Below are 13,213 nucleotides of genomic sequence, written 5' to 3' on the forward strand. Positions count from 1 at the left end.
CAAGTTGTATAGACTTTTAGAGAGTTCTAATTTGTTTTATGAAGGGTTTTGGGCTTTTTTGTTTGTTTGGTTTGGTTTTTGATTTTTGGTTTGTTTGTTCTTGTTTGTTTGTTTTCAAATTTGGCTCCCTGAAAGTGCATTATCACAATGTCAACTTTTGTGGATGCATTGTGTATGCACAAAAAAACACTGAAATTTTCTCAGTAGTTACAGAGATGTCCTTTCTGTACATCTGCCTTTGTGAAGTTAAACTTTCTTGGAATCTCAGCTCCTCGCAGCTTGGAATGCAGCTCCACGCATAAACAACCGCATTTTTGGTGGTGATCCATCGAAGTTTTTGATCAAACTCATTGAAAGACTTTGGTTGCTCATCCTGTTGTTTCAGATGACCACAGTTATAAAGCTGGGTGCACACAAGTACCAACCTTGGTGACATGCATTTATGTCTTGCCCTTTTTGACCTGTTTCTTTATGAATATGGTTCATCTGCTCATGACTCTTATAACCATGCAACCGTCATTACCTGAGTGTTTATGCTTGCAAAAATATATATGTTATCATTGCCTATTTTATTGTGTAATGTACACTATAAAGTATTCTGTTGTGTTTTTATATGTTTCCAATATAAATCCCCTTTTAAATGTAAATGAATATGTTTTAATGAATGTTTTTATTATTTTTTCCAGAATTATATTTTCAGGATTTTGTTTTTTGAGACAGGGTCTTGCTCTGCTGCCCAGGCTGCAGTGCAGTGGCATGATCTTGGCTCACTGCAATCTCTACCTCTGGGATTCAAGAGATTCTCCCGCCTCAGCCTCCTGAGAAGCTGGGATTACAGGTGTGCGCCACCACACCTGGTTAATTTTTGTATTTTTTGGTAGAGGCAGGATCTCACCATGTTGATCAGGCTGGACTCAAATTCCTGACCTCAAGTGAGGTATCAAATGATACACCTGCCTCAGCCTCCCAAAGTGCTGGGATTACAGACATGAGCCTCTGCGCCTGGCCTATTTTTTGGGATTTTGAACTTTCAGGATTTCAACATTCAGGATTGTGTCTTTTGGAATTATGATCAGCTCCAAAAACGGAAGGCCATCCCTGCCTCCTATGTCTCTGGTATGACATTCCTGTTTGTGGCTGCCAAGGCCAGTTTGGCAGCCTCTGAGTGGATCCCTCAAATTCCAGGGCCTCCAAGATACCTGGATTTTCTGCCAGGGCCGGGATGAACGACAGAGACCCCATCTTGCAGGAAGTCATGCCCTATTCCTGGTTTCCTAAGGACCCTACCAGCTGTTCCATTTCAACAGCCTTACTCTACGCCACACTTGCCACCACCACCCTGGCCCTGCCACCTCCAACCAAGACATGCTTTGTCTGTGCGTTTTTGGCCTCTGCAGTGCTGAATTCATACCTGAATGTGATGTCTTTTGGTGGAGCATGTCTTCTGCTGGTGTCCCCCCTTTGTCAAATATGTCTAGTCATTTCCCTCAGTTTCCCCTGGCTCTTGAAGGGCTCTGAGTCAGAGACTCTACTCTATGCAAGTCATTCTCATCCTCCTCTTCACACCAGTTCGTGTCTGCCTACAAAACACCACCTAATAGCTGCTTCTTCTAGGAAGTCCTCCTTGATTATTGATTCCATAATCATATACTATTGTTTTCCCACATAGGCCAGGCATCTGGAAATGAGAGAAACAGCCGCAGACCTCTGGTGGAGAGAAAGAGGAGCTGAGATAGCCCACACTGACAAGTAATCTGTGCTGTAAGAGGTAAACGTGGGGGCTTGGAGAGCACTGGGGGACAGCCCAAAACCCAGATTTGAGGGTGATGTCAAGGAAGCACCCCTGGGCTACGTGAGGTCTGTGATGAATTGTGAAGGACGGTCAGTAGTCAGTTGCCAGCAGAGGATGTGGTGAAGGAAGAGGATCTGGGCTGAAGGTGGAGAGGCAGGAGAGACACGGTTCCCTGAAGGTTCCATGTGGCCAGGTAGTGGCCGAGGATCAAGTGGTGGACGGGGCAGGTCATGGAGGCATTGCTGCTCCTCGAGGAGAGGCGGGATTCTATTGGCCCCTGAGAGGCTCACTTCGGCCAGGGTTGGGACATGCTGGGAGTAGCGAGCCCAGGCTAAGGTGGCCCTCCAGGCAGCCACAAGGGTCATCCTGGAAAGACGGTGGGAGCCTGACCCAGGGCAAGCGACAGGGGAGAGGTGGATGGGACATCTGGAAGGGAGGGTCAGCAGAACTGGGTGATCAATTGGAGGTAATAAGTTAGGGAGAGAAGGGAGACCTGGGTGTTGATTAGGCAACAGGGTGGATGGCAGTGCCCCTGATCAAACTGGGGACATGCAGGAAGGCAGTTCTACCATCCTGTTGAGCTCAAGGTACCTGCCAGACCCCATGAGGAGATGTCCACTGGGCAATGGAGATCTAGATTTAGAGCTCAGGAGGCTCCTCTGGACCACAGGTGATACACTGCTGGGGGTGGGAGACTCCGCTGGGCGCTGGAGGCAGTGCCATTGCTGTGGTCACCGCCCCGTGGCTGAAGGACTTTTCAGCACCCAGGTGCAGGGGTGGTGTCGGTGGATGGCTGGCCTGCCCCAGGACTGCAGTGTTGCTGGCCAGGTGTGGGAGAAGCACAAGGATGAAGGTATTATATTTGCAAGTGAATGGTATGTTGAGGGGATTCACCTTGGGAGCTGAAAGCAACGCTAGGAAGGAGCGGATGAAATGAGAGAAATCGGAGGGGTTGGGAACTGGGATTCTTTATGAGGCAGACAGCAGGCAGAATGCAGGCATGAGGGTGAGAAGGTTAGAAGGATGGCAGCGCAGGACTGGAGGATGACTGACCAGAGACTGAGCTTGATGATGCCAAGAGGCAATTTTTGTGGAATGAAACACAAACAGACATTATTGTTCAAAATAAACGATGACATTCATCTCCAGTTCATCCAAGTCTGTAATTTGATACCTGGCTGCAGGGTAGGGTAACCGCAGGCAGGGGATTAAACTCTATTGACCCTGTGACCTAGTTGACGTAGGGTCATACTGACAGCTAATTAGTTGTCCTGCCTAATTAGAGCAAGTTTTGTAATTATGTTAAAAGTTTGTCTCAGGTCCCCGTGGCCTGGGGGCCAGTCACCCTGTTGTAGGACTGTTCTGCTGGGCCAGGAGAGCAGGGTCCTTGAAACAGAGCTTGCATGGGCTGCCATGTACCTCTCAGGACATCCCTGCAGCCCCCAAGCTGATCTCTGTCTCCTTTTCCTGGGCCCACCCTTCCTTGCACAGAGCTTTCTCTCCTCCTATCCCAGTCTCAGGTTCAGTATTCACCCCAGGGCCAGGAGTGTGGGGAACGCGCTGCACATGAATCCAAGGTGGGAGAGGCGCAGGCCTGGGCAGGTGGGCAGCTACGGATGAGGGACCAGCAAGCAGCTGCAGCCTTGGCACAAGAAGAAATGACAGGGCGAGGAATGGGATGCAAAACCACAGGTGAGAGGCAAATGCCAGGGACCAGGCTTGGAGTAGAAGCAAAACCAGAAATCCGGTTGTAAGCACAAGAGAAAAATCCTCAGGGAACTCAGGGCAGGTGCATCTCTATCAAAGCAGAGGCAGTGCAGACTGGGAACCAAAAACCCAGGGCACCCATCTAGGTCCACCCAGGACCTGAGGCCTGCGGCGCTGCACACGTCCTGCCTCCAGGCCAAACTGCTCTGGGAGGTGACCAAGAGCCCAGCTCCGGGGACCTGGGGAAGGAATGGGGTGGGAGTCGTCCTTCTGCAGAAGAGGAAGCCGCAGCTTCAGAGCCTCTCCCCACCTTCCTATCCCTAAAGCAGCGAGTGCTTCTGAGGCTTTGCTGGTAACTACAGAGAAGCAGGAGACAGGTCAAAAAGAGCAAGTGGGGCAAGCGACAAATGCATCAGAAACATCCCCAGAGCGCGGTGGCAGAGCTGGGGGGGCGGCCTCCCACCAGGCCAGGGTCTTGTCCAGAGAAAGGGGCCTTCCCAGTTCCTCCACACTTGGGTTTGTCCCAGGTTGGCGTCTACACACAGCCTCAGTCTGAGTCACCAGGCACTGCCGGCACCTACCCCGTCCAGCATTAGGGTCTGCAGAAGCCAGAGTGTGTGATTGAGAACATCTTCAAGCCCCTGGCCATCCCGTAGAGGAGTTATAACCCGGAGGGCGTGGGACTTCCTATTCACAGTAAATATCATCCCATGACATTGCCCCGACGTGAGAAGTCTCTAGAAGAGGTGAGGTCACGTGAAGAACGCTGTCACCTGTGATGCACAGGCATGGGGGCGGGGGCAGTTCTCAGTCTGGGAGGGAAAGTGGTGCCCCTCACTCCTCACGCAGGTGCTGAGAGGAGGGAAGAGCACCCAGCGTGGAGCCCACAGCCCTGCAGGGGTCTGGGCTCTGCCACTCACCGAGGGCTCACCTCTTACGTGGAACATGAGCAGCCTCATAGACACACCTCAGAGTGCATAATGTGTGAAAGGTCTTTGCCAACTGTGAAGCATGACACACAAGTTGGCTGCTGTTGTTAAAAACCCAAAAGCATGCAACATGCAACAGTGGCTATGGGGCCCAGGCAAGCAACTAACTGATAAGCCTTGGGGTGCCCTGAGGTCTGTCAGGATCTTCCAGTCTTGGCAGGTCTTCCCACGTAGCTCTACCTCCATTCGTTTGCCGCCTCACTGTCCGGAGCTGCGTGGCCCGGCCATAGCGATTATAACTGACGACTGACGCCTGAGCTCTATACGCTTCCACTCTATGCCTCCTCCCTAGATTTACTTTCTTCCCTGTTCTGCTGTCTCATACGCCAGTACAAAATGGCGCTCTTCGGGGTTCTTCATCACCCATTTTCCCGCGCCCGGGAAAATGATCAACTTACAGCGCAGGCGCCACCCCGCGCCCGGGAAAATTACCAACCGACGGCGCAGGCGCAACATGACGTCCGACCGAAGAAACCGAAACCTACCTGGCCACGCCCACCGCAGGGCCACCATCATCGCCCTGGCCCAACCTCCGCCCCTGCCGGTCTATATAAGGCATTACACTGCCACCAATAAACGAGACTTGATCAGGATACTGTCTTGTCTCCATTTCTCGTGTCTCTTGTCCCCCCGAGTTCCCACTCCCTCTTCTAGGGCCTACATTGACGATCCCGCGGGACGGGACACCTCACCTGGAAAAGCAGCCTGGAATCCCAGAGCTCTGCCTCACTCTGCGCCCAGATGAAACCCGAACTGCTGCTACAAGCCCCCATATCTGAGATGCAGAGTGAGCTGCTCAATCCTACTGGATAAACTGGTCTAGAATTCCGGCTCCCACGCCGGCCTAGGGATCGGAGACCTCCCACTCCCTCCATGACAGGGAAGATAAGTACTGAAGCAAGCTAGGAGCCTACAGGCAGGGAATGATTCGCATTTTATCTCGTAGCCTTGGGCCTGGGAGCGAGTGGAACCTGCACTGACCTGGCAGACACACCTGCAGACCCACTTGTGAGGGCCCAGGAGGAGAGGAGTCTGAGTGGGGTGCTAGGAGGCAGCCAGGGCTGTACCCAAGCCCAGTCCCCTTATGACAACCCAATTCCCATGCTCTAGGGGCTCCCTCAAACCATATCCACTCACATGCCTCTCCTCCAGGTCCCCCACCCGTATGGCCTGCCTAGAGCCTCTGCCCAGAGCCCAGACCACTCCCTTTCCCACCACCTCTCAGGTGAACGGGGATGGGGTGGGAGGCTGAGGTCTTTCTCCCCCGACAAGAGTCTCAGCCCCGCTTCCCATGCTGTGAGTGTGCGCACCCACTCCCACCTCCCCATACACCTCTTGCAATTCTAATAGCTCTTGGTGCTCATAAAAGCGTTGGGAAATACAAAATCAGGTCTATTGGCATTGGAAGGCATGAGTCAGAGCTTTGCTGTCGTCTGTTTCAATTCGGCCAGTGTTATAGGCAGTTTTTTCCTTTCAGGCTGGGAGTGGAGGGCAGGACAGGGGCCAGGCAGCCCCGGGAAGCCTTAGTGGTGGAAACCCAGGGACGGCTGCCATGCTCACCTGGGAGACTGCCCTTGGCAGCCTTTCCCTTCTAGGCTTAGCATCCTGTGTTCTTCTGGGCCCCCGGGGGGTCTGGGAGAGCAACTGCAAATGGCTGTCTGGGACCCCGTTCTACAGAAGCCAGGGTGTCCCTATGGCTGTTCCCCTCCCCACCCCTTCCTCTAATTCCCTGCCAGCTCCAGGTTCTCTGGAATGCTAGTTCCAGTCTGGCTTCCAAGTCTCTCCTAGCCAGCCAGACATGGGTCCTCCCATCACCCCTCCCACATGGCTGCCCTCATCCTTTGGATCCCCAGGCAGACACCCACCCTGGCCCCCTTTTAATTTTCCTTTTTTGATCTATAAGTAAGAGAGGGACAGAGAAAGCACTTCCATGCTGCCCCTCTCCAGCCCCGTGGCCTTGCATCACAGTGTCCTGGTTGCAGGTTGAGGAACTCCAGTGGGAGGCATCCAGGCCAGCAGAGGCTCCCAGAGGCACCGCTTCTGCTGAGTCACCCGTTCTAGCATATGGTCGTGGCCCTGCTTGTTCCAGGACGGGAGCACTGCCACTCATGACAGACACATGACACCCACAGTGGGAATGACTGAGAGGCTCTAGACAGGCCAAGACGCAAGCCCAGCATCATTTCAACCCTGCCTCTTCCAAGAAGGGAAGTGGTTAAGACCCCAGGCTTCAGCTGCAGAGAGACCTAGCTGCAAACCCCAGATCTTAGTGCGTTTCCCTGTAGGTGAAATGGAGAAAATAATGCCCACCTCACAAGACTGAAAAGATTGGATGATCGATTCACAGAAGGCATTTAGCAAGTGTTCCCTCAATAAGTGGCATTTCTAGCTACTTTTATGCCAATGTATTGCATTTTTTAAGTAGTAAATTATTTCAGGGACTAGAGTGGCAGGTCCCCAGTTGGAGCTACCTTCTTCTTGGCATTAGTGCTCCTGAGAAGCAGAATCAGTAACTAGGTTACCAGATGAACACAGTCGGATCAAAGGAAGTGGGAGGGGTGGAGGATACTTCACTTGAACCCTGGGAAAAACCCACAGATCCCGCTGGCCTCCACAGAGGCAAGAACCTGCTCATGTTCCCCACAGCCGTTCCTGTGACCCCACAGAACCTGCTCATGTTCCCCACAGCCGTTCCTGTGACCTGGGCTGCTGGACACTGATTAGCTTGGATCTACAAGTGGTCAAACACCTATCCCTCCCCAACCTAGACAGTTGCACAGCACCCAAACCTGCCCTGCCCCACCCGCTTCTCCACTGCATTTCACTTTGCTTATCTCAGCATCCGGTGACAGCAAGGACACTCCCAACCTAACCCGGCTTTCCCAATGCTTTGGCCTAGAGCACCATGAAGAAGTAACCTTGTCACGTCCATGATGGCTCAGAGGAGGAGGAAGACAGGGTACCTGCATTTGAGTGGTTTTGCAGAAGTGAAATATACAGAGTGATCATGAGGCAGGAGAATAGGGCCTGGAGGCAGGGAACCTAAGGCCAATTTATGCTGACTTCCTAGAACTAAATCAAAAGGAAAACCCCAACTTTCACACTCCAGTAACAAAAGGACCAGAGGCTACTCCCTTTGTAATCACCCCCCATCCTACCTTTTCTGTGGCAGATGAAAAACTGAAAGTACCTCTAGTTGGTCCCCTCCCGCAACCAATCAGGCTGGTCGCTGGCCAAGTTTTTATTTGCATAGGAGTATAACTTTGTAACTTCACTTCAGCCTCTGGTCACTTTCCACGACCAATCAGACATTCGCATAGGGTGTAACTTTGTAATTTCACTTCAACCTCTGATTGATCCCTCTCCACAACCAATCAGACTGATTGTGATCCTCTACTTCATTTACATAGGGTGTTCACCAAGTAACCAACGGGAAACCTCTAGAGGGTATTTAAGCCCCAGAAACTTCTGTAACCAGTCCCTTGAGTCGCTTGTTCGGCCCACTCCCACCCTGTGGAGTGTGCTTTCGTTTTCATTAAATCTCTGCTTTTGTTGCTTCATTATTTTCTTGCTTTGTTTGTGCATTTTGTCCAATTCTTTGTTCGAAGCGCCAAGAACCTAGACACCCTCACTGATAACAATCAGGGTCTGATACCTGGGATGCAGCACCCAGTGACCAGGCTAGAATCAGGAGGTCTGGACAGAGGACACCATTACTGCCTGATTTACTCATCATGACCATGACCCAGCCCGCTCCCTCACCCGGACCCTGCTGGGGAAGAGGTGGCTGCAGCCCCAAACCAGCCACAGGACCCCAGGAAGTATGACCTCCACCCAGGGCTCTCCCTGGCACCTCTGACTCAAGCTTTCAGTCCCAGACTCTTCATCTTTCTCCCCAAACCCACCTCTGCCACCTTGGTAAGTGGTACCATTATTTGCCTAATCACCCAGACACCTGGAAGTACCCTGGGATTGGATCTCTTTGCCCTTATTTTCCAAATCTAGTCAGTCACCAAGTCCAACATGCATGTGAAATTGCTCTGCCCTCCTGGCTGCCCTACCATGGGTTTGGGATCTCATCTCTCACCTGGACCTCTGCATGAGTTCCCTACTATTCTCTCTACCCCAGGCTCTCCATCCACACAGCTACCAGAGTGATCTTTCAAAATAAAACAAAAACAATTCCTCTTCCTGCTTAAACAACTCCTGCTGGCTCCTTATTGCCTAGAGCTGTGGTCTCCAAAGTTCTTTGATTTCTGTCAATAACAAAAGAATTTTAGCACACATCTCTAATATATGTCTGTTTATTTATGTATAAATTATATTTATGTATATTAACATCACTAGCCAATATCTGAAGGCATAATACACCCTGAGAGACAGAGTAGTACTAACATCAGGAGACTTGAGACTATATTTCAAATTATCTTAGCCAGGCATGGTGGCATGCCTGAGTCCCAGCTACTCAGGAGGCAAAAGGATCACTTGAACCCAGGAGATCAAGACTGCAGTGAGCCGTGATCCTGCCACTGCACTCCAGCCTGGGTGACAGAGTGAGACCTTGACTTAAAAAAAAAAAAAATCAAAACATTATCTTGATAATTCTGGATTTTTTTTTTTTTTTTTTTTTTTTTTGGCCAGCTTCTATCAAGCAAAATGAGATTGTTACAATTTTATACTCAAGACAGAAAGATAATGAGAGCCCATTCTGAGTAGGGGAGCAAGAGCCTGGCCATTTGCTGTGCCTACCCGCATTACTGGCCTTCTCTTAATCCCTGATATCTTTTCAGGAAATTTGCTAAATATCTTGTCCATTGTATGAGGATTAATTTAGTTAAAACCAGATGAGATCACTGATAAATCCACCTCACAGACCACGTGTAAACATGTCACAATATGCTAACCTCCTCAGACCCTCACAGATGCGCACATGTGGGCCACTGAACAGGGACCAAGTGCAGACATGAGGCCAACCTGTATATTAAATATTAGAAATGCACCAGGTGCGGTGGCACGTGCCTGTAGTCACAGCTACTCGGGAGGCTGAGGCAGGAGGATCGCTTGAGTCCTCACTTGAGTTCCGGGCCTCGGTTTGCTATGCTCATCAGGTGTCCACACTAAGTTCGGCATCCATATGATGACCTCCCAGGGGCAGGGGGCCGCCTGGTTGCCTATGGAAGGGTGAACTCGCCCAGGTGGGAAATGGAGCAGCTCAAAACTCCCGTGCTGATCAGTAGTAGGATCGTGCCTGTGAATAGCCACTGCACTCCAGCCTGGGCAACATAGCGAGACCCTGTCTCTTTAAAAAAATTGGCTGGGTGCAGTAGCTCACGCCTGTAATCCCAGCACTTTGGGAGGCCAAGGCAGACCAATCACCTGAGGTCAGGAGTTCAAGACCAGCCTGGCCAAGATGGTGAAACCCCGTCTCTACTAAAAATACAAAAAATTAGCTAGGCGTGGTGGCGCACCTATAGTTCAACTTCTCAGGAGGCTGAGGTGGGAGAATCACTTGAACCCGGGAGATGGATGTTGCAGTGAGCCGAGATCATGCCATTGCACTCCAGCTTGGGCAACAAGAGTGAAACTCCATCTCAAAAAAAAAAAAATATATATATATATATATTTAGTATCACAGACTTCCAGTACATAAGGTCTGTGTCCAAATTCCTTGTGTACAGATCCTTCAAAAGAAAATATCTATTGCAAGAGTTTCTCATAATTGGAGCCATGTATGATTCATCTTCCCGGCCCCAGCGCCAAGCTGCCACAGAAAGGATGCTCAGTATCTGTGGGTCAGTCACCATTTCCCCAGCACACACAGCCTCCTCTCTGGACCGGATGCTCTTCCTCCCATTGCACCCCCGGTTTTCCACCTGACAAAGTCCTGCTCCTCCCCTAAGTACAATCCAAATGCTCTCTCCTTGGGGAAGGAGCCCTCCGACTCTGTGTGCTCTTTCCTCTTAGAGTTGGCCAGCAGGAGGACAGCACGATCTCTGTGTCGAGTCTCCCTCCCGGCCTGTGAAAGAGCTCCGGACAGCGCCTTATTCATCTGTGTGTCCTCAGTGTCCAGCACACTAGAGGTGCTCGTAAACGTTGGATGAATGAGAGGCTTTTACAGAGACGGGGGTGAGGCCAAGGGACAGTCTGGGCCCAAGGATTTCAGTTTCAAGTACTTTCATTCTCAGCCCGAACCCACCCCTCTGCAGGCAGCCTGGGAAATGAGCTGGGGCGAGGATGAAGGAGCGAGGCCAGGGAGGGTGAGCCAGGATGGTACCTGCACGTGGAACCTCACAGCGCTGTTCCCTGCTGGCCTTTCAGGCTGCAGATGGTCTATTGGGAAAAGGGAGAAACCCGGGGTAGCAGAGTGACCTTCCACCACCTGGTGGCGCTGTGTCTGCATTCTCGGCCACCCCACAGAGGCCCCGCGGCATCCAGGAGCCATGGTCTCTCCCCACACATCACTCCATGGCCCAAAGCACTCAGTGGAGCCAGAGGTACCAGCATTATCAATACATTATCATCCGTGGGATTTGGCAAGGTCCAACCACGACGATCTAAAAGCATTCTCTCTTCCAACAGGGTCAACCCAAAGAACTCATTTGTTAATGGACCACCACCGACTCATCACCCTCATGGAAAACTAAATCATCCCCAGGTCCTCCCCCCTCCAGTCCTCTCTATTCTGCATCAGCAGCATCTGTGAATGCCAGCACCCCAGCATCCCACACTGCACCACCTGTGCTCTGGGTCTGCCTGCCAAGTACAGGCTGTGAGGTATCGGGCCACCCCCTCAGTTCCCTCATCTGTAAGATGGGAACATTAAGACTTCGTTTGCAAGGTTATTAGATATCTTATATGTGCACAACACAGAGTAGAATGTCAGTAAATAATATTCATCTTCCTTTTCTTCGTCTTTATGCCGTTGGATCAGGCCTTAATTAAGATCTTCTCCATCTCTCGCCTGAACTATTGGCACTGTCTCTAATCCCCTCTCCCTGCCTCGCCCCCACACCACTGCCGGAATTATCTTCCTCTGTGGCAGGAGTTATGTTTTAAACCAAATTCAGTCTACCAGCATTTACGCACCTTTTGTTTGCCAGGCACTGTGCTGGTGCCACAGATATAAAGGGGAGATCTCCCAAGGAGCTCAGCACAGGGGCTCCAGATACGCTTTGGAGATGGTTTTAGCTAGAATATTGCTGTGGTTTCAGTGTGTCTCCCCAAAAGCATGTGTTGGAAACTTAATCCCCAATGCCACAGTGTTGGGAGGTAGGGCCTAAGGAGAGGGTATTAGGCCATGAGAGCACAGTGAATGGATTCATGCTGTTATCTTGGGAACTGGTTCCTTATAAAAGGATAGAAAGAAGTTCATATAAGACCAGGCATGGTGGCTCATGCCTATAATCCCAACACTTTGGGAGGCCGAGGCAGGTGGATCACCTGAGGTCAGGAGTTTGAGACCAGCCTGGCCAACATGGCAAAACCCTGTCTCTACTAAAAATACAAAATTAGCTGGGCATGGTGGCAGGCGCCTGTAATCCCAGCTACTCAGGAGGCTGAGGCAGGAGAATCGCACAAAACCGGGAGGTGGAGGTTGCAATGAGTCGAGATCATGCCACTCACCAAGGCAATACAGCTGGGAGGCAACAGAGCTAAGATTTAAAGCTATGCATGGAGGTAATTCCATGTACATGTTGTTCATTATCCAGATCCTGAGAAAAATAAATGGGATAAAGCAAATCTATGCTGTTTACTCTCTAGCTAGATTCTTTTCTTTTCTTTTTTTTTTTTTTTTTTTTTTTTTTTTAGACAGAGGTCACCCAGGCTGGAGTCCAGTGGCACGATCTTGGCTCACTGTAGCCTTTGCCTTCCAGGTTCAAGCGATTCTCCTACCTCAGGCTCCCCAGTAGCTGGGATTACAGGTACCCGCCACCGCGCCCAGCTAATTTTTGTATTTTTAGTAGAGACGGAGTTTCACCATGTTGGCCAGGCTGGTCTCAAACTCCTGACCTCAGGTGATCCATCTGTCTCGGCCTCCCAAAGTGCCAAGATTACAGCCATGAGCCACCACACCCAGCCTCTAGCCAGATTCTTATTAAAAACACTGTCAAAGCACTGTATGTTCATGGTCTGGAGTCTACAGCGCATGTAGGATGGAAAGCAATATGTCCCAGCTCCACTGTCCCTCTTGTGTCTTCTAACCCTTGGGCTGCCCCAGGGTGAAATTAAGACTATCCTGGAGAGACAGATGAAAAGAAACGCTATGGACTCACAAATAATCTGAAATTCGTTCCTTGTCTAATTAAAGGGGAGAGGACTGAGTGAACAAGATGTTCACTGAGACTGCTAGCAAATTAATGGACAATATGGAAACTGTCCCCTGGAACAGACGCAAACTCAGACAGGACTCTGGTGCTACAGGAACCTGACTGCTTTCCAGAGGTCCCTGGCGGGCTGCAGAAGCCAGTGTAGGACCCCTCCAGGATCTGCGCAGGGCCCACAGTGCATGGTCTAGGGCAAAGGACCTAGGCATCCTGGGTTACAGCGACCTGGATCTCAACCCTGCCTGAGCCTCAGTTTACTCTCTTGTGAAACGGAGGTAACAGCAGCACCCACATTATAGGGTGGCTGCAAAGACAAAATGAGACAATGAGACTTCACACAGGCATAAGAGCCTGGCACATGAGAGCACACATTATGTGGTAACTGTTTCCTTACCATGTGT

The 13,213-nt window shown here is 50.8% G+C and overlaps 1 protein-coding gene across 1 annotated transcript in view; it reads right to left on the reverse strand.

Moving 5' to 3' along the window:
• The window catches only part of LOC105476424 (small integral membrane protein 35), a 69,184-nt gene extending 59,118 nt beyond the window's left edge, over positions 1 to 10,066 (reverse strand). Inside the window, exon 1 of the mRNA XM_024791137.2 lies at positions 4,081 to 10,066. Within this exon, the coding sequence (XP_024646905.1) occupies positions 4,081 to 4,206 (126 nt within the window). The 5' untranslated portion in view covers positions 4,207 to 10,066. The remainder of the gene's footprint in view (positions 1 to 4,080) is intronic.
• Between the last annotated feature and the right edge of the window lie 3,147 nt (positions 10,067 to 13,213).

The sequence above is a fragment of the Macaca nemestrina genome, chromosome 12 (assembly GCF_043159975.1).
Source record: "Macaca nemestrina isolate mMacNem1 chromosome 12, mMacNem.hap1, whole genome shotgun sequence".
Taxonomy (NCBI): domain Eukaryota; kingdom Metazoa; phylum Chordata; class Mammalia; order Primates; family Cercopithecidae; genus Macaca; species Macaca nemestrina.